The sequence below is a fragment of the Ursus americanus genome, chromosome X, assembly GCF_024610735.1.
Source record: "Ursus americanus isolate L20-20 chromosome X, mUrsAme1.1.p, whole genome shotgun sequence".
NCBI lineage: Eukaryota > Metazoa > Chordata > Mammalia > Carnivora > Ursidae > Ursus > Ursus americanus.
Genome location: NC_142164.1, coordinates 58,290,633 through 58,311,130, shown reverse-complemented (window position 1 = coordinate 58,311,130; position 20,498 = coordinate 58,290,633). Strand labels below are relative to the sequence as shown.

General features: G+C 36.4%; 1 protein-coding gene across 2 annotated transcripts; it reads right to left on the bottom strand.

Moving 5' to 3' along the window:
• Window positions 1–1,163: 1,163 nt before the first annotated feature.
• Window positions 1,164–19,375, bottom strand: HMGN5 (high mobility group nucleosome binding domain 5). 2 transcript variants are annotated; one of them, XM_087859720.1, is made up of 7 exons: window positions 19,217–19,361; window positions 18,208–18,248; window positions 17,258–17,287; window positions 16,646–16,675; window positions 16,310–16,363; window positions 13,998–14,138; window positions 1,164–2,443 (listed from the first exon to the last, which is right to left on the bottom strand). In XM_087859720.1, the coding sequence occupies exons 3-7, from the start codon at window positions 17,267–17,269 to the stop codon at window positions 1,730–1,732; spliced, it is 951 nt and encodes a 316-aa protein (XP_087715846.1). In that variant the 5' UTR covers window positions 17,270–17,287; window positions 18,208–18,248; window positions 19,217–19,361; the 3' UTR covers window positions 1,164–1,729. The 2 variants fall into 2 exon arrangements, with proteins under 2 accessions (XP_087715846.1, XP_045651709.2); XM_045795753.2 differs by lacking the exon at window positions 18,208–18,248 and having other exon boundaries at window positions 19,217–19,375.
• Window positions 19,376–20,498: the final 1,123 nt, after the last annotated feature.

Below are 20,498 nucleotides of genomic sequence, written 5' to 3'. Positions count from 1 at the left end.
AAGATGTATGTGTGTCTATCTTTGTGACCTGGGCTTTGGTACAAGATTCTCAGATATGCCACCAAAAAGACAAGCAACAAAAGAAAAAGTACATTAGACTTAAAATTTAAAACTTGTGTGCATCAAAGGAGACTATCAAGAAAGTGAAAAGACAACGCATAGAATGAGGAAACATTTGCAAATGGTTATAACTGATATGACACTCGTATCTAAAATATGCACACATCTTACAACACAATACTAAAAAAAACAACCCAAGAGAAAAATGGACAAAGGATTTGTTAAACATTTCTCCAAAGATACACAAATGGCTGATAAGCACATAAGAAGATGCCCAACATTGTTATGGAAATGCAAATCAAAATCACCATGATTTTAATCACCCCCAAATAACCCCACTAAGATGGTTATAATAAAATATAGACAATAAGAAGTTTTGACATGGATGTGGAAAAATTAGAACCCTCATACATTGCTGGTGAGAGTATGTGATGCTGAAGCCACTTTGGAAAACAGTCTGAAAGTCTCTCAAAAAGTTAAACATACTATTACTATATAATCCAGTGGTTCTACTACTAGATATATACCTAGGAGAAATGAAACACATGTGCACAAAAACTTCTACATGGATATTCATAGCAGCATTATTTATAATTGACAAAAATATGGAAACAACTCAAATGTTCAAGAAACAATGTAGTATATCAATGAAATATAATATTATTCAGCCATAAAAATAATGTAGTAATGGTACATGCTACAAACATGGATGGACCTGAAAACATTATGCTAAGTGAAAGAAAGGCCATATATTTCATGATTCCATTTATATGAAATATCTAGAATAGGCAAATCTATAGAGACAAATTAAATTAGTGGTCAACAGGAACTGTAAAGAGGGGATTGGGAATGGAAAGATTGCTAATTGGTACTTTGTTTTTTATTTGGGTGAAAATGTTCTGGAATTAGATAGTGGTGGTAGTTGCACAATATTGTGAATGCACTAAAAAAACCACTGAATAGGAAATTGTTAAAATGGTAAATTTTATGTTAATTTTATCTCAGTGCAAAACAAAATTAATAAATGCTTTTGTGAACATCACAAGAGAAAAAATCAAATGCTTTAACATTTCACTATTTTTTAGAGATATAAAAAACTACAATTATTTTTTAAGAGAATTTTTATTAAGATCAATCTAGTAAAATTTTGTGGATACACATATAATCAGAACTGCCCTTCTGAAAAAAATTGTAAATCTTTACAAATGAAATTGCAATCTTATTTGTTCACAAGCTGATAATAAAGTTATATTTGAGAAAGAATTCTAACTCTCTGCCTTACACAAAATAGTTAACCTTTTTTTTATAAAAGCAACCTAGAGAACCACAAGTATTTTGAAAGAAACTTTTCCACATCTCCCCACTTTGTGAAATTATCACATATAGGAGTAAAATTAAAATTCAAAGCTTTAACACATAAGTTACAGAAAAGGAAATTCACTGACAAAGTTGAAAGCATATTTTTTATATATTCCACTATTATCACAAAATGTATACAGGTTTCATGTTAGCTACTTTGTGACTAATAATCAGTATGATGATGTTCTGAAATTAAACCAGTGCTAAAGAAAAGCTGTGTTTATAAAATATTTGGTAAAAATATTCATCTCTATTAACATTACAACATGGAGGCACATATTACCAAATTATGAAACTATATAGGGCAGCTTTAAACAATACTCTGAGATTCTTCTTCTTTTTCATCTTTTTTGACCTCTTCTTTTTCAGCTACTTCTTTTCCCACTTCAGCCTTCTTATTTTCCTTTCCCTTTCCTCCATCTTTCCCATCTCCCATTCCATTTTCTTCTGTTCCATCTTCCTCTTTTCCATGTTTGCCCTCTTTTCCATCTTCTCCTTTCTCATTTCCACCTTCCTCCTCATTTCCATCTTTCTCCTCTTTTCCATCTTCATTATCTTTTCCATCTTCATTCTCTTTTCTGTCTTCTTCCTGCTTTTCTTCTCCTGTGTCCTTTTCATCTTCAAATTCTTTGACATTTTCTCCTTTCCCTTTTCCATATTCACCCTCTTTTTCATCTCCTTTCTCTTTTTCTTCTTCTTCCTCTTTGCTATCTTCTCCTTTCCCTTTTCCATCTTCACCCTTTTCTTCATCTCCTTTTTCTTTTTTCTCTTCCTCCTTTCCATCTTCTTTTCCTTTTTCATCTTCATCTTCTTTTCTATCTCTTTTTTCTTTTCCATCTTTGTTCTCTTTCCCATCTTCTCTTTTCTCTTCTTTTTTGTGTTGGTCTTCTCCATCTCCTTCCTGATCTTTTTCATCTTCTCCTGCTGCTGCCGCCACTACTTCCTTCTTTTCTATTCCTTCTTCTTCAACATCTTCATTTTTTTCTTCTTTCATTTCTTCAAGTTCTTTCTCAGGAGCTGGTGCCTATATGTATAAAGAAAATTTAAAACTATTATATTTGAAAATTTGGAACTATTTTCCTTAAGTATTTAGACAGAATTATATCTATATTATGAAAAGAATGATACTTCATTTACAAGAAAGTAATTTTCCTGTGAAAAACACCTCCTAAATACAAGATAAGGAAAACATTCTAAGAAATAGGATTAACTAAAATATCTCCACACAAACATGTATAAATAGATATTTGGAACAATAAATTCAGGAAAATGTATTCATATACAGAATTTTCATTACAAATATAGGAAACAGAGTTAATATAGAAAAATGACATATATTCTATATTAGCAATTCTCAATGAGTAAGCAAAATGCACTCCTTGAAGAAATAATATTTTGTTTCTATAATAGTGAGATTTAGGTTTTCTTTGAAAAAAAGTTACTTGAAAAGTCTTTCATCAGGTAGATTGTGGGGGAAGAATTTAAATGGCAATGTACTAGGAGGACCTTAGGTTTGCCTTGTCTCTTAAGCACAGCTAGATAACTATCAAATAATTCTGAATACCCAAGAGATCTATGTGAGGACTAATAAAACAAACTGTACATATAGAAGCAGTGAAGAGGTCTAGTCGAAAAGCCAGGATGTGTGGACACATGGTTTGGGGGAGAAATGGGTCATAGGTGCTATAGAGGGAAGGGAGCCCTGGTCATAGAGAAGGGTGAGAGAGAGTGGTGTGCACAGGGATACACAGAAGGAAAACACTTCCCCCAAAGTCATTGGCTGGGAAAATGAGAGGGGCTGATTTTTGTGAGTTTTTGCAACCAATGGGGCTCAAAGACTGGAGTTTGTTTTAGAGGTACCCAGGGACAGAGGAGCAGGATGGCACCATTTCCCTCCCTTGTCCCTCAGCATAAATCAGTCTTAGTAAACAGCACAACTCCAACACTGGCTGCCTTACTTGCTTACACCAAGACGCCCCCCTGTACTCTGCTGGCACTGCTTTTCTCAGGGAAATATGCCTAAGGACCAGCAGAGTGGGCCTCTTCCCCAGAAGATCAGCCCAAACCCCTGCATGCACCACATCTACTGACCATAGACTTCTGCAAAACTTCAGTTCTAGTGGAATTAGTATCAAGTCTCTTTTAACAAGCAGACCAGAGCTTACCTAGCTAAAACTCACCACACTCTGGCCAAGGTCCAAACACTGCCCACTGCAGGCAAGGAGAACCTCTGCAGACTACTGACCTGGGGACAGAGCAGCCAAAACACAGCAGCAGAGTGCACACAGCACCCACAAGAGACACTTCTGGAAGGGCCAGGCCCTGGATATTATATGACCTCTTCTTCATAAAGCCATTACTGTCAGGAGCAGGAAACACGGTAGGCTTTCCTAACACAGAGAAGAAGACAGAGACCTAGACAAAATGCCAAGAGAGGAATTCACTCCAAAAGAAAGAATGGAAAGGTCACAGCCAGGAATCTAACAGAAACAAATGTAAGTAATATGCTTGATTCAGAATTTAAAGGAACAATCATAAGGATACTAACTGGGCTTGAAAAAAGCATGGAAGACATCAGAGAGTCCATTACCACAAAGATACAGGAGCTAAAAACCAATCAGGCTGAAATGAAAAATGCAGTAACTGAGATTTGAAAGTAACTCGATGTAATGACCACAAGGATAGAATAAGCAAAAGAACAAATAAATGATATAGAAAATAGAATTGTAGAAAATAATGAAGCTGAACAGAAGAGAGAAAAAATTTTGGAACATGAGCGTAGGGAACACAGTGACTCCATCAAACAAAATAACATTCATGTCATACAAATCCCAGAAGAACAAGAGAGAAAAAGAGGCAGGAGGCTTTTTGAGGAAAATATAGCTGAAAACTTCCCTAATCTGGGGAAGGAAACAGACATCCAAATCCAGGACATACAGAGAACTCCCATTAAGATTTAAAAAAAAAATGCCAACACCAAGACATATTGTAGTTAAATTTGCAAAATACTGTGATAAAGAAAAAATTCTAAAAGCAGCAAGACAGAGGAAGGAGTTAAGATGGCAGAGAGGCAGGGGGACCCTAACTTTATCTCATCCCTTGAATAAGGCTAGATAGTTATCAAATCATTCTGGACACCCGAGAAATCAGAGGTCTGAAAGAACAAATACTGCAAATCTACAAGTAGAAAAGTGACCACCTTTTAGAAGGTAGGAGGTGCAGAGACTTGAATCTGGTGTGATATAGCTGCAGATACAGGAGACGGGAGGGAGCCTACTTAAGGATATTACCACATAGTAATATAAGCAGTGGAGTGCAAAATTGGAATTTTTAGAAGTCTGCTATAGTGGAGGATGTGCCTGACTTAAAGGTGCTCACGTGGAAGAGCGGGGCAGAATTCCAGGTGTGACACCATGGTCTGAGGATCCTCTGGGCCCCAAGAAGAAAGGGTGGTCCTAAGTGCTGCACTTTTCCCAGGCATAGAAGCGGGGAAGCTGGCTGAGAACAGTGAGTCTAGGTGCCAGCTTTCTGCTCTGTATTGCCATAAACTTTGAACCACTGTGCAGTCATGGGACTACTTTTCTGGGACAAGTCCAGCAAAAGTCAGAAGTGTGGCAAGACCCTACCCAGGGAGAACAGCAGGGGTCAACGCTATGGGAGTCCCTAAAAGTTAGAGCTTTGAAACTCATTTGCATTCCTGAGATAAAAAAGCTCAGACACAGGCAGGGTGAACACAAGGTTCTGACAGAAATCAGGGAGAGAAAATGATTGATTGCTCTTCTATGAGGGCTCACTGAAGAGTTGGGGGTATGAATTTTCAGCTCCATAGCTGGAGAACAGGGTGCTGCCATATTCATCCCACCCCTCAGTGCCGAAAGACTTCAGGGAGCAAAACAGTGACACCAAAACAGTCCAGAGCCACTTATACCAAGTCCTGCCTCCCTGTGTACTAGAGGCGCATATCCACTAGGGCAAGTCCACATAAGAATCAGTGCAACAGGCCCCTCCTCCAGAAGACCAGTACAAACAATTTGCTCACACCAAGTTTATTGATCATAGATTGCTGTAAAGCTTCAGCTCTAGGGGAAAATTGTATCTAGCCTCCTTTATACTTTAATTTTTATTATTTTTTTCAATTATTTTCTTATTTTTTCTATTCTTTTATTCTTTCTTAAATTTTATTTTTATATGTGCCATATATATTTGTTGTTGTTGTTTTGTGTTTCTTTTCATTGAAATTTATTTTATTTAATATATATATATTTTTCTTTCATTTTTATCTTGGGATCTAGTTTCTTTTAACAAGCAGACCAAAACACACTGAGGATCTGGTTTTCTTTTGTTGTTGTTTTATTTGGTTTTTTGCTTTTGTTGTTGTTGTTATTGTAGTTATTGTTTTTGTTGTTGTTTTTTTCTTTTTCTTTCTTCTTTTCTTTTCTGGACAAAATGATGAGATGGACAAATTCACCAAAACAAAACAAAACAAAACAAAAAACAGGAGGTAGTACTCACAGCTAAGGGTTTAATCAATACAGATATAAGTAAGATGTCTGAAATACAGTTTAAAACAAAAATTATAAGGATAATAGCTGGGCTTGAAAAAAGCATAGAAGACATTAGAGACTCCTTTACTGTAGAGGTAAAAGAACTAAAATGTAGTCAAGTGAAAGCCACATAAATGAGCATGGATGAATCAGAAGAGTGATTCAGTGATATAGAAGATAAAATTATGGAAAATAATGAAGCTGAAAAGAAGAGGGAAAGAAAACTATTATTAGATCACTAAGGTAGACATAGGGAACTCAGCAATACCACAAAGCAAAATAATATCGTATTATAGGAGTGCCAGAGGAAGAGTGAGAAAAAGGAGCTGAAGGTTTATTTGAACAAATTATAGCTGAGAACATCCCTAATCTGGGGAAGGAAACAGGCATTCATGTCCAAGAGGCACAGAGAACTCCCCTCAAAATTAAAAAAAAAAAGTCAACTCCATGACATATCACAGTGCAACTTGAAAAATACAAAGATAAAGAGAATCTGAAAGCAGCTGGAGATGAGAAGTCCTTAACCTACAAGGGTAGACGTAAGGCTAGCAGCAGAACTGTCCAAAGAGACCTGGCAGGTCAGAAGGACTGGGATGATAAGTTCAACGAGCTAAGTGGGAAAAATAGGCAGGCAAAAATACTTTATACAGCAAGGCTGTCATTCAGAATAGGAGAGATAAAGAGTTTCCAAGACAAACAAAAACAAAAGGAATTCATGAACACAACTAGCCCAGCAAGAAATATTAAAGGGGACCTTTTGAGCAGAAAGAGACCAAAAATAACAAGGACTAGAAAAGAACAGAGATAATCTACAGGAACAGCAACGTTATAGGTAATACAATGGCACTAAATTCATATCTTTTGATAATTACTCTGAATGTAAATGGACTAAGTGCTCCAAACAAAAGACATAGGGTATCAGAATGGATAAAAAAAAAAACATGACCTATCAATATCCTGCTGATAAGAAGCTCACTGTAGACCACAAGACACCTCCAGATTGAAAGTGAGTGGGTGAAGAACCATTTATCATGCTAATGTACATTAAAAAAAAGCTGGAGTAACCATACTTCTATCAGACAAATTATATTTTAAACCAAAGACTGTAATAAGAGATGAAGAAGGACACTCTATCATAATAAAGGAGTATATCCAACAAGAAGATCTAGCAATTATAAATACTTATGCACCCAACATGAGGGAACCCAATATATAAAACAGTTAATAAAAAACATAAAATAACTCACTAATAATAATTCAATAATAGTAAGGGACTTTACACCCCATCTATACCCATGGAAAGATCATCTAAGCAGAAAATCAACAAGGAAACAATGGCTTTGAATGACACACTGGACCCGATGGACTTAACAGATATATTCAAAGCATTTCATCCTAAAGCAGCAGAATACACATTCTTTTCACATGAACATGGGACATTCTCCTCAACAGATCACATATCAGGTCACAAGTCAGGCTTCAAGAGGTACAGAAAGATTGAGATAGTACCATGCATATTTTCTGACAAAATCTCTATGACCCTTGAAGTCAAGCACAAGAAAAAGAAATTCGGGAAGACCACAAATACATGGAAGTTAAAGAACATCCTACTAAATAATGACTGGGGCAACCAGGATATCAAAAGAAAAAAAATATATGGAAACAAATTAAAATGAAAACATTATCATCCAAAACCTTTGTGATACAGCAAAAGTGGTCCTAAGAGGGAAGCAATAGCAATATAGTTCTACCTCAAGAAGCAAGAAAAATCTCAAATATGCAACCTAACCTTACACCCAAAGGAGTTAATAAAAGACAGCAGGCAAAGCCTAAATCCAGGAAAAGAAAGGAATTACTAAAAATTATAGCAGAAATGAATGTATAGAAACAACAAACACAACAACAAAATCCAGAACAGATCAATGAAACCAGGAGGAGGTTCTTTGATAAATTAGTAAAATTGATAAACCCTTAGCCAGATTTATCCAAAAGAAAAGAGAAAGGACCCAAATAAATAAAATCAAAAATGAGAGAAGAGAAATAAGAATCAATACCATAGAAATACAAATGATTTTAAGAGAATATTATGAAAAATTACATGCCACAAAATCAGACAATCTGGAAGAAATGGATAAATTCCTAAAAACATACAAACTACCGAAACTGAAACAGGAAAAAATAAAAAATTTCAACAGACCCATAGCCAGCAAAGAAATTGGATCAGTAATTAAAAATCCCCCAAAAAACAGAATCCCAAGGGCAAGATGGTTTCACAAGCGAATTTTACCAAACATTTACAGAAGAGCTAATACCTATTCTTCTCAAACTATTTCAGAAAATAGAAATGGAAGGAAAACTTCCAAATTCATCTATGAGGCCTGCATTACACTGTTACCAAAACCAGATAAAGACTCCCATTAAAAAAAGAACTACAGGCCAATATCCCTGATGAGCATGGATGCAAAAATTCTCAATAAAATACTAGCAAGCCCAATCCAACAATACATTGATAAGGTCATTCTCCATGATCAGTGGGATTTATTCCTAGGTTGGAAGGGTGATTCAATATTTACAAATAAATCAAAGTGATATACCACATTAATAAAAGAAAAGATAAGAACCATATGATCCTCTCAGTAGATGCAAAAAAAAAAGTATTTGACAAAGCACAACACTCATTTTGTTAAAAAACCTCAACAAAGTAGGAGAAGAGGGAACATACCTCAACATCACACATGCCATATATGAAAAACCCACAGCTAATATCATTCTTGATAAAAACTAAGAGTTTTTCCTCTACAGTCAGAAACAAGACAGGGATGTCCACTCTCACCATTGCTATTTACCATAGTACTGGAAGTCTTAGCCTCAGCAATGAGACAACACAAAGAAATAAATGCACCCAAATCAGCAAGGAAGTAGTCAAACTTTCCCTATTTGCAGATGAGATGATACTATATAGAGAAAACCCAAAATACTCCACCAAAAAACTTCTAGAATTGATAAAGGAATTCAGTAAAGTTGCAGGATATAAAATCAATGTACAGAAATCTGTTGCATTTCTATACACCAATAATGAAGGAGCAGAAAAGGAAATGAAGGAATCAATCCCCTCTACAAATGCACCAGAAACCATAAGATACTTAGGAATAAACCTAGCCAAAAAGGTAAAAGATTTCTTCTCTGAAAACTATAAAACATTGGTGAAAGAAATTGAAGCTGATACAAAGAAATGAAAATCCATTCCATGCTCACGGATTGGAAGAACAAATACTGTTAAAATGTCTATACTACCCAAAGTATGCAGTACATTTAATGCAATTCCTATCAAAATTTCAATAGCATTTTTCAAAGAGCTAGAACAAACAATCTTAAATTTTGTATGGAACCACAAAAGGCCCTGAATAGCCAAAGCAACCTTGAAAAAGAAAAGAAAAGCTAGAAGCATCACAATTCCAGACTTCAAGTTATATTACAAAGCTGTAGTGATCAAGACAGTATGCCATGCTCATGGATTGGAAGAATTAACATAGTTAAAATGTCCATGCTACCCAGAGCAATCTACACTTTCAAAGCTATCCCGATCAAAATACCAATGACAATTTTCAAAGCCCTGGAACAAATAGCCCTTAAATTTGTATGGAACCAGAAAAGGCCCCAAATCTCCAAGGAATTGTTGAAAAGGAAAAACAAAGCTGGGGGCATCACAATGCCGGATTTCAAGCTGTACTACAAAGCTGTGATCACAAAGACAGCATGGTACTGGCACAAAAACAGACACATAGACCAATGTAACAGAATAGAGAACCCAGAAATGGACCCTCAGCTTTTTGGGCAACGAATCATTGATAAAGCAGGAAAAAACATCTGGTGGAAAAAAGAGAGTCTCTTCAATAAATGGTGCTGGGAAAATTGGACAGCTACATGCAAAAGAATGAAACTTGACCACTCTCTCACACCATACACAAAGATAAACTCCAAATGGATGAAAGACCTCAATGTGAGACAGGAATCCATCAAAAACCTAGAGGAGAACATAGGCAGCAACCTCTACGACATTGGCCACAGCAACCTTTTTCATGACACATCTCCAAAGGCAACAGAAACAAAAGAAAAAATGAACTTGTGGGACTTCATCAATATAAAAAGCATCTGCACAGCCAAGGAAACAGTCAAAAAAACTAAGAGGCAGCCCACGGAATGGGAGAATATATTTGCAAATGACACTACAGATAAAAGACCGGTATCCAAGATCTACAAAGAATTCCTCAAACTCAGTACATGAGAAACAAACAAATCATAAAATGGGCTGAAGATATGAACAGACACTTCCAATGAAGACATACAAATGGCTAACAAACACATGAAAAAATGTTCAAAATCATTAGCCATCAGGGAAATTCAAATCAAAACCACACTGAGATACCACCTTACGCCAGTTAGAATGGCAAAAATTGACAAGGCAAGAAACAACAACTGTTGGGGAGGATGTGGAAAAAGGGGATCTGTCCTACATTGTTGGTGGGAATGCAAGTTGGTGCAGCCACTCTGGAAAACAGTGTGGAGGTCCCTTTAAAAGTTAAAAATAGAGCTACCCTATGATCCAGCCATTGCACTACTGGGTATTTACCCCAAAGATACAGACGGAGTGAAGAGAAGGGCCATATACACCCCAATGTTCATAGCAGCATTGTCCACAATAGCTAAATCGTGGAAGGAGCCGAGATGCCCTTCAACAGATGACTGGATTAAGAAGTTGTGGTCCAGGGGCGCCTGGGTGGCTCAGTCATTAAGCATCTGCCTTCGGCCCAGGGCGTGATCCCAGAGTCCTGGGATCGAGTCCCACATCAGGCTCCTCCGCTGGGAGCCTGCTTCTTCCTCTCCCACTCCCCCTGCTTGTGTTCCTTCTCTTGCTGGCTGCCTATCTCTCTGTCAAATAAATAAATAAAATCTTTAAAAAAAAAAGAAGTTGTGGTCCATATACACAATGGAATATTACTCAGCTATCAGAAAGAACGATTTCTCAACATTTGCTGCATCATGGACGGCACTGGAGGAGATAATGCTAAGTGAAATAAGTCAAGCAGAGAAAGACAATTATATGGTTTTTCTCATCTATGGAACATAAGAACTAGGAAGATCGGTAGGAGAAGAAAGGGATAAAGAAAGGGGGGTAATCAGAAGTGGGAATGAAGCATGAGAGACTATGGACTCTGAGAAACAAACTGAGGGCTTCAGAGGGGAGGGGGTGGGGGAATGGGATAGGCTGGTGATGGGTAGTAAGGAGGGCATGTATTGCATGGTGCACTGGGTGTTATACGCAACTAATGAATCATCAAACTTTACATCAAAAACCAGGGATGTACTGTATGGTGACTAACATAATATAATAGAAAAATATTATTATAAAAAAAGACAGTATGGTCCTGGCCCCACAACAGACTCATAGACCAATGGAACAGAATAGTAAACCCAGAAATGGACCCACAACTATATGGTCAACTAGTTTTCGATGAAGCAGGAGAGAATATCCAATGGATAAAAGACAGTCTCTTCAAGAAATGGTGTTGTGAAAACTTGACAGCCACATGCAGAAGAATGAAACTGGACCACTTTCTTACACCATGCACTAAAATAAATTCAAAATGAGGGGCGCCTGGGTGGCACAGCGGTTAAGCTTCTGCCTTAGGCTCAGGGCGTGATCCCAGCGTTATGGGATCGAGCCCCACATCAGGCTCCTCCACTATGAGCCTGCTTCTTCCTCTCCCACTCCCCCTGCTTGTGTTCCCTCTCTCACTGGCTGTCTCTATCTCTGTTGAATAAATAAATAAAATCTTTAAAAAAATAAATAAATAAAATAAAATAAAATAAAATAAAATAAAATAAATTCAAAATGAATGAAAGACCTAAATGTGAGACAGGAAAACATCAGAATCCTAGAGGAGAACACAGGCTGTAACCTCTTTGACATCAGCCAAAGCAACTTCTTACTAGATATGTTTCCCAAGGCAAGGGAAACAAAAGCAAAAATGAACATTTGGGACTTCATCAAGATGAAAAGCTTCTGCACAGCAAAGAAACAATCAACAAAACTAAAAAGCAATCTTCAGAGTTGAGAAGATATTTGTAAATTACATAGGTGATAAAGGGTTAGTATCCAATATATATGAAGAAGTTATGAAATTCAACACCTAAAAAACAAACAATCCAGTTAAGAAATGGGCGGAAGATAAGAACAGACATTTTTCTAAAGAAGACATACAGATGGCTAAAGACACATGAAAAGTTGTTCAACATCACTTAATTATCAGGGAAATACAAATCAAAACTACAATTAGATAGCACGTCATTCCTGTTAGAATGGGTAAAATTAACAAACGGGAATCAACAGGTGTTGGTATGGATGCAGAGAAAGGGGAACCCTCTTACACTCTTGGTGGGAATGCAAACAGGTGTAGCCACTGAGAAAAACCTTCTAGAGTTTCCTTAAAAAGTTAAAAATAGAACTAACCTATGATCCAGCAACTGCACTAATAGGTATTTATCCAAAGGATACAAAAATGATGATTCAGTGGGTCACATGCACCCTGATGTTTATAGCAACATTATCAAGAATAGTGAAATTATGGAAAGAGCCCCATGTCCATGGACTGATGAATGGATAAAGAAGATGTGAGATTATATATATATATATATATATATATATATATATATATATATATATATATGAAATATTATTCAGCCATCAAAAGGAATGAAATCTCGCCATTTGCAATGATGTGGATGGAGCTAGAGAGTCTTATGCTAAATGAAATAGGTCATTGAGAAAAAGACACACGTACTATATGATTTCACTCATATGTGGAGTTTGAGAAACAAAAAAGATGAACATATTGGAAAAAAGAATGAGAGGCAAACCAGAAAACAGACTCTAAACTCTAGAGAACAAACTGATGGTTGCCGGAGGGGAGGTAGTTGAGGGGTCAGTTAAATGGGTGATGGATATTAAGGGGGGCAATTGTTGTGATGAGCACTAGCTGTAGTATGTAAGTGATGAATCACTAAATTCTACACCTGAAATACTATTATACTGTATATTAAATGGAATTTAAATTAAAAACTAAATAAATAAAATAAAAATGAAAATTGTTTTACCTTACAACACAGGATCACTTAGAAAAAAATTTTCCCTAAATGCACAGCTTTGATTTGTAAATTGGGTACTATATCTCATTTTCATTGTTTTACTATAATATCTAAAAATAAGATATGCATTAAATATGTAAATAGAGACCCATAAGAAACATTTACATAATGATTTGTTTTGTAGTCTGCAGGGGAAAATGAATCATATGATCTTGGAAAGGGATTTACAAATAGCCCATGTGCCAGCAAAAGTAGTAGAGGTTTGCTCTGTATTTAATATGTCATGATCACTGGCATTATTCTCTTAATAGCAATGCTGATCCATTACTTCCACTACCCATACCTGTAAATTCTCATATTTTAAGTTCAGTTTCTTATTTTCCCCTTAGATACCATTATATTATATCCCATAAACTGAATATGTGTCCCCTATAATTTATGTGATGAAACCTAATCCCCAGTGTGATAGTATTTGGAGATAGGGCCTATGGGAGGTGATTAGGTCATGAAGGTAGAGCCCTCATAGATGAGATTAGTACCCTTACAGAAGACACCCCAGAGAGTTCTCTCACCCCTTCCATCATGTCAGGACACAGCAAGAAGGCTGCTGTGTAAAAAAACAGATTATATACCTCACCAGACACCAAAAATGCTGGTGCTTTGATCTTGGACTTACCAGCCTCCAGAACTGTAGAAATAAATTTCTGTTGTTTATAAGTCACCTAGTCTGTGGTATTTGTTATAGCAGCTGGAATGGACTAAGACACTATAGAACCACTACTCATTTAATGTCTCCCAACTTTTAAAGTACAAGGCAAATAAGATTTCTTTCAGTAGCACCCATTGTTAAACTTTCAAACGGACAAATCTGTTAATATTGTAAAATACCTCCATAATTTTGGCTTCTTCATTTTCAGCATTTTCAGCATTACATTCTCCTTTAATAACTTCCTCTTGCTTGTTTTCAGCTATTGCTTTGGCACCTGCATCTGTATTTCTTTCCATCATATCATTTTTTGTCTTCATTTTCTGTCCAGCAACACAGAATAATAAAAACAAATATACAACTTAATTGATGTATTAACTAAATGGCCCAAGTTATTTTACCAGCTGCTGTAATGATTTACAAAAGCTTGGAAATATCCATATAAACTTAATATCAACAAAAATTTCACTTGACACTTCTAGTTTCATCCTAAACCTAAGGCAGCATTAAAAATGAATAATGTTCTGGGACACCTGGGTGGCTCAGTTGGTTAAGTGTGGGACTATCGGTTTCGGCTCAGGTCATGATCTCAGGGTCCTGGGATTGAGCCCTGCCTAGGGCTCCACACTCAGCACAGAGTCTGCTTGTCCCTCTCCCTTCCCCTTTGCTCCCCCAACCCTGGTTTTCCCCTTCTCCCGCTTGTGCTCTCTCTCTCAAATAAATGAATAAAATCTTTTTTTTTATAAAAAGAGTAATGTTCTTCTGATATAAATCAAATAAACTTTCTTTTAGATGAGAAGCAACAAGTTAGAATACTGACCAGTGGCCACTCAGAGCTAACTGCATCAGAGTAGACTTTGATAAATTAACTCTTCTGACTGGAGGGGGAGTTTATCTGTCATGTCTAATAATTAGTAACAGGTATTTGTTGATAGCAAAGCTTCCAGTGCTAATAATTAAAAGAAATACTACGTTAGCAAGAGCATCACTTTAGATATATTTGAAAGAGATAACCTGGGGACAGAAGTGACTCAATATATGTATCTACAAGTTTGAAATGACTCAAATCATGACCAAGAAAGCTCTTTGCCTATGTGTGTAAAGAGCACAGGATTAAGGGCCAGAAAACCTGTGTCTGAATTCCAGATCTGCTACTTATTTGATGTGATCTTGAGCAAAAGTATAAATCTTTGTGTGCATGTCTTTTATATGTAAAAAAAAGTGTAATAACACCTACCTCGTAGGGATGTTCTAAGGAGCAAATGATAAAATATATGTGAAATTTCTTTATAAACTATAAAATACAATATAGGTATATTACTACTATTTTAACACACAAGAAACTGAGAACCTAGTAGGTTAATGCATTTTAAAGTCCATGATTATACAGTATTTGTTTTATTGTAGCATTATCTTCTATTTTTAAAGGTAATAAAGTGTTTAATATCTCTTTTACAAGCTTTTATTTGTTTATTTGAGATAGAGAGAGAGCATGAGTGGGAAGAAGGTGCAGAGGGAGAGGGAGAAGCAGACTCCCCCGCTGAGCAGGGAGCCAGATGCTGGGCTGTATTCCAGCACCCTGAGATCATGACCTGAGCCTAAAGCAGACACTTAACCCACTGAGCAACCGAAGTGCCTCAACAATCTTAATAACCTATAAATTGGGTACCTAATTTTATAGAATAGTGACCTTGAAATGTGAAGTAGAGAAAAATATTTAAATACCTTTCTCTTCTGTTGTTACTTATTATTGCTAAAACTTCACTTGTCCTAGTTTTAACCGGTTTTTAATGAAGGAATTCAAAGCATTTATAAATATGACTATAATTTATAAAATGATGGGATTTGATGACTTTAATGTTCCTCCTAGCTTTAACCTTTTATGATTTTAGGAATTTAACCAATCTTTAAAATATTAACCATACATCAATAAAGCAATTTAAAAAATTAATTGTATTATATTTACACACATAAATAAATAAATAAATAATATAGGGGGAAAAGTGAACTTAATATTGAGGCTATTTCTATTTCTAATGTTGTTAGCCACAACATCAGAGTATATAAGTCTATATGAAATAAATTGTGTTCATTTAAAAATAATGTATGTGAAAACACTTCACAAGCTGTAAAGTATTATCAAATGTTAGTTACTACTATTATTACTTTGGTTACTACAGTTTACACCTTTTGGTTTCCCGGGAATACTGGTGGGGTGACTATATGTCAAAGGCATGTACATTTTACAGGTCTATCCAACTAAAATTTTGTTTTGTTTCTTCCTAATGAAAATGCCAAAACATGGTAGACAATCCCAGAACATGAACAAATATCCTTACTCAAAAAACTTACATGTACCATATGGTATAGTGTAATATATTATTAACTAAACAGAAAATGAAGCAAGCAAGATGATAAGCTGCATGCCTTTCCCCCAAAAAAATATTTCTGAAGTAAAGCAATTTTCTCTCAACACTGCATGTTGAATATTTACCTTTGGAGTTGATGTTCTTTTGGGCTTCAACTCTGGTATAATGGGCACAGGCATCTGCATCAAAAAATACAAGTCATGGTGGGAAAGGAGGAAATCATAATTAAGGAAAGATCACTAATAATGAAATCAAATCTTTTAATTTAAATAAATGGATATAGTTCAGACTGAGCACTAGGGAAAAAAAAAACAAAAATGAAATCATTTCCTTAGTGTGAAAGTTTTTTACTTTATCCAAAATAAATCTTGTATAAAGTTACTAGTATTGTCCAGAATTCCCTGAATTTTAAAATTACATTTTACAATACATGGGAAGCTTTTTTTTAAAAGACCACTTACAGCAGACAGTCTGGCTGATCTTCTCTTTGGCTATGAGTAAAAAAAAAATAATTATGGATAGAATTATGGATACATAAAACTAGAATTATTTATATTGTGAAATATTTAGTGTAACACTACATGAACATTGTTTTTAAAGAAGTTTGAACTTGAGTAGAAAATAGTAGAAATATAAATTTTTATTTTCCCTCCCCTGGACCCTTTATGTAGATAAGGAAAAAAAATCTCAAATTAAACTTCAATTGCTAAGCTAAATGAACACAATGGCTAATAACAAAGGGGAATAAAAATATAGCCCCTTCTTGCAAATTGACAAAGCAATTTTTTTTTTTTTGCTTAAAAGGAAGAAGCTCTCTCCAGATCTTAAACGTGTAAGGTCCTAAATTTCAAGAAGCTTGGAATTTTAATACCTGCTATACTTCCGAAAGAGCTCACTGGCATGCCATATCGGTACTCATATGGTACAAATATACAAACCAGTGTTTATGTTTTAGCTGTTTATGTGTCTCAAATTCATAAAGCAAGTGGATTTTTCAGACAGATTCTAAAACTAAAAACAAAACAAAACAAAAAAACAAACAAACAAAACAAAACAAAACAAAACAAACTCACCTCCTGCCTCATATCACCTTGACGGGCAGCCTATACAGACGAGAAAACCACACAGGAATAAAATCATCGATATAAACACATAGATCAGAAAATATTGCATGGATTACAGTTGTAACATAACCACTTATGATTTTTTTCCTGGATTCTGACTCAAGTAGCTGCGTGTTATTTCTTAGTAGCATGCTACATACTGCTGTCCACTAACGTGCAAATGTGCACAAAGATACAAATGCATTCTCAAGACATAAATTTACACAACTGATAGTTAATTCCATCCTTTTGTGTAAATTGTGTCTCCTAAAAACAAACCATTTAAATTTTAAAATCCACCTGCTGTAGCCAGTGTTAAAGCCAAAAAAAAAAAAAAAAGTGTGGGAGCCAGCAGAATGAAGGCGGAGGTTCATGCAATTTACCTATTTTGGCTTATGTTTTATATGCGATTGTACTTATTGGGTCCTCTCTACTGACTGGACTATTCTCAAGTTTTTCATACAAGAATTACAACCCCAACAATGCTTCAATGCTTTTTTCTTTTCTCCTTCCTTTCTCTCTCTTTCTCTCTTTTCCTTTCTTTCTTTCTTTCTTTCTTTCTTTCTTTCTTTCTTTCTTTCTTTCTCTCTTTTTGTCTGCCGCTCTCTCTTTTTCTTTCTTTCTTTCTTTCTTTCTTTCTTTCTTTCTTTCTTTCTTTCTTTTTTTTTTTTTTGGAGGGAACTTTTGCGATGTCAGTGCGTTATTCTGAGGAGCCGACCACGGATTTTAAAACTTCCCACCACTACCTGCTACGAGGTTGCTCTCAGGTCCGTAAAATAGCACGACCAATTGCACAAGCCTAGAAAAGCTCAGCGGCGGGAATCTCAGGAAGGGGGATGGTTATTAAAAACCATTGCTTTCTGTATCCGAGCAGCCCTTCAGCCTGGGAATTATCAAGCTATTACATGATTCATACTCACAGCCCCAGAGCACGGGGGAATTTCGGTCTTACTCCTATGTTCTAGAAATAGGGATGGTAGACAGATAAATAGGTATAATATCAAAACAGTCACAATGCTTTACATCAGCAGTGTTTTTACAATTTTATCAAGCAATGAAACATCATTTGATTTCACTTCTAAGGGATCCCCCCCCAAACAACAACAAACACTCAAACACCGGGCGTGAATTTATCTCCTGTCCAAGAAAGGAGTCACAAATTTTGAAGCGCGGGGTTTGCAGAATACCTGTAGCCCTGGAATAGCTCAGATCAATTCTGCATATCTGAAAGGGAACAAATCCATGCTATCCCAACATCAGCAACAGTTAATCTTACTCAGTTCTCTTGCCATCTCTCCACCTTTACACAGAGAGTTCGGTGAACCCCAATTAGCCCTAAAGTTGCTAATTGCAGAGGTGAATCTCTCCCTTCTCTAGGACAGTTTGAAGTCTGCGCCGCCTAATGGCACAGGATTACCATTGCATAGCCATCTGGCATGACAAGAAGTGGAGGAGGGAAGGAAAAAAAAAAAAAAAGGAAAAAGAAAACGGGAAGAACAAAGGCAAATACGGGAGATAGCCGTGGCTTAAGTTACCCCAAACGGGACGGTTCCCGGAGAAAAGCCCGAGGCTGAGGAGGAAACTGGTGCCTGGAAGTGTGGTTGAGAGAAGCGTTCTCCAATAGGGTAAGCGGAGGAAGGGGGGTGGGGTAGGAAGCGACAGCACAGCGCTATGGCTGTTTATAATTCAGCATGGAGACACCTCTTAAACGATTTATTTCCCTTAAACAAAACAAGCCGAAAGTGAACTACTAGTTGCATGCAAGACCATCCTAAATCTTACACCGATCTTTCTTTGCCTTCCTTCCCCTTCCATTCAGTACATCACAAAATCTAACTAGAAGCCAAAATGCTTTTTAAAAAATCTCTGCGGATTAGGAAATATGTATTTCAGTCGCTTATTCCCCTTCTATCTTCCCATTTCACTTACCTTTCTTTTGGGCATTGTTGCAGCTCTCTATAGAAGATCTTAACGATCAGCAGAAAAAAAGCCGAAAGCAGTCTCTGTCCAAGCGCTCAGAGAGCAACTGAGTTTTCAATGAACTAATTGCAGCACGACCTGTACTCGGCTTAAAAAAAAAAAAATCCCTCGTTATTGGCAACATTAAATACACCAAGACGCAACCAAACTACGTGAATGGTTAGCAGGAGTGGGAGCCAGATTTGAGTGACAGGCTGTCAAGCCAATAAGGAAAGCTGATCTGCCCAGGGGGCGTGGCTCACGGACTTGCCAGAAGCCCTCTTAATGCTGGCTTTTCCGACCGCTTGTGTGGTGGAGGAGCACGCGGACTTGATAGATGTAAAATGTTCGAGCTTAAGACCGGCGGGAAAGCCAGAGTTGTCTTGATTTGTTTTTTCTTTTATGTTGTAATGACAGGCGAAAGTCACTGCAGTTGCTTTCTCCACAATCTCCAAAACCTCCACTTTTACTTATTTCCAGGGGGAAGGTGTTTTTGAGACCAGGTTGAGTCTAGGCTTCAGTCTTTACATTCTACCTCTGGCAGGAGGGTGGAGAGCCTAAAGAAAACTGGGAGCTGGAAGAGCTGAAGAGCCTTAAGGTGCAGACACCTGATAAACCCAGTTATCCCACTTGGTAAGAGTGCACCAATAACGGGACCTCGAGTGAAGTTTGTAATAACAAAGGTCTATCCAGAGGAAAAGTGCTGATATGTTTTGAATCCAAAAGTGCATTTAGTGAAGGGTCTCAGGAAGGTGCCATATGAAAAAGAGTTAAGACTCAGAGCCTGGACTAAAATCAGTCAATTAAGACACTCAATTTAAGGATGAACCAAAAACTCAGATTAGGGTGAGGTGATTGAGGTGAGTCATATAAGTACAGGGTAGGATCATGTCATTTTGTTGTTGTTGTTTTATTTTGTTTTTGCTTTTGTTTTGATTTTGATATTTTGTTCATCATAGACTTTTTTACATTAGATATTTAAAATAATGCGTTAAATATTTATCTTCGTTACTGAGTTTTGGGGTTCGCTTTATATTTTATGCCTAAAGAGAGTGCCTCCTTAACCTCATCATAGTTTAACCCATTCTTAAGTGGATTTTTACTGTTTGACTACAGCTCAACTTCCTTTTCTAACCTCATTATGTTCTGATTCAAGTAGGTAAATTAAAAAAAAATTAGATTGCTTCCTTTGCCCACAATTGTTGGGATCATCCTTAGATGCTCTATATGCCTGTTTTTGCCCTTATAACAT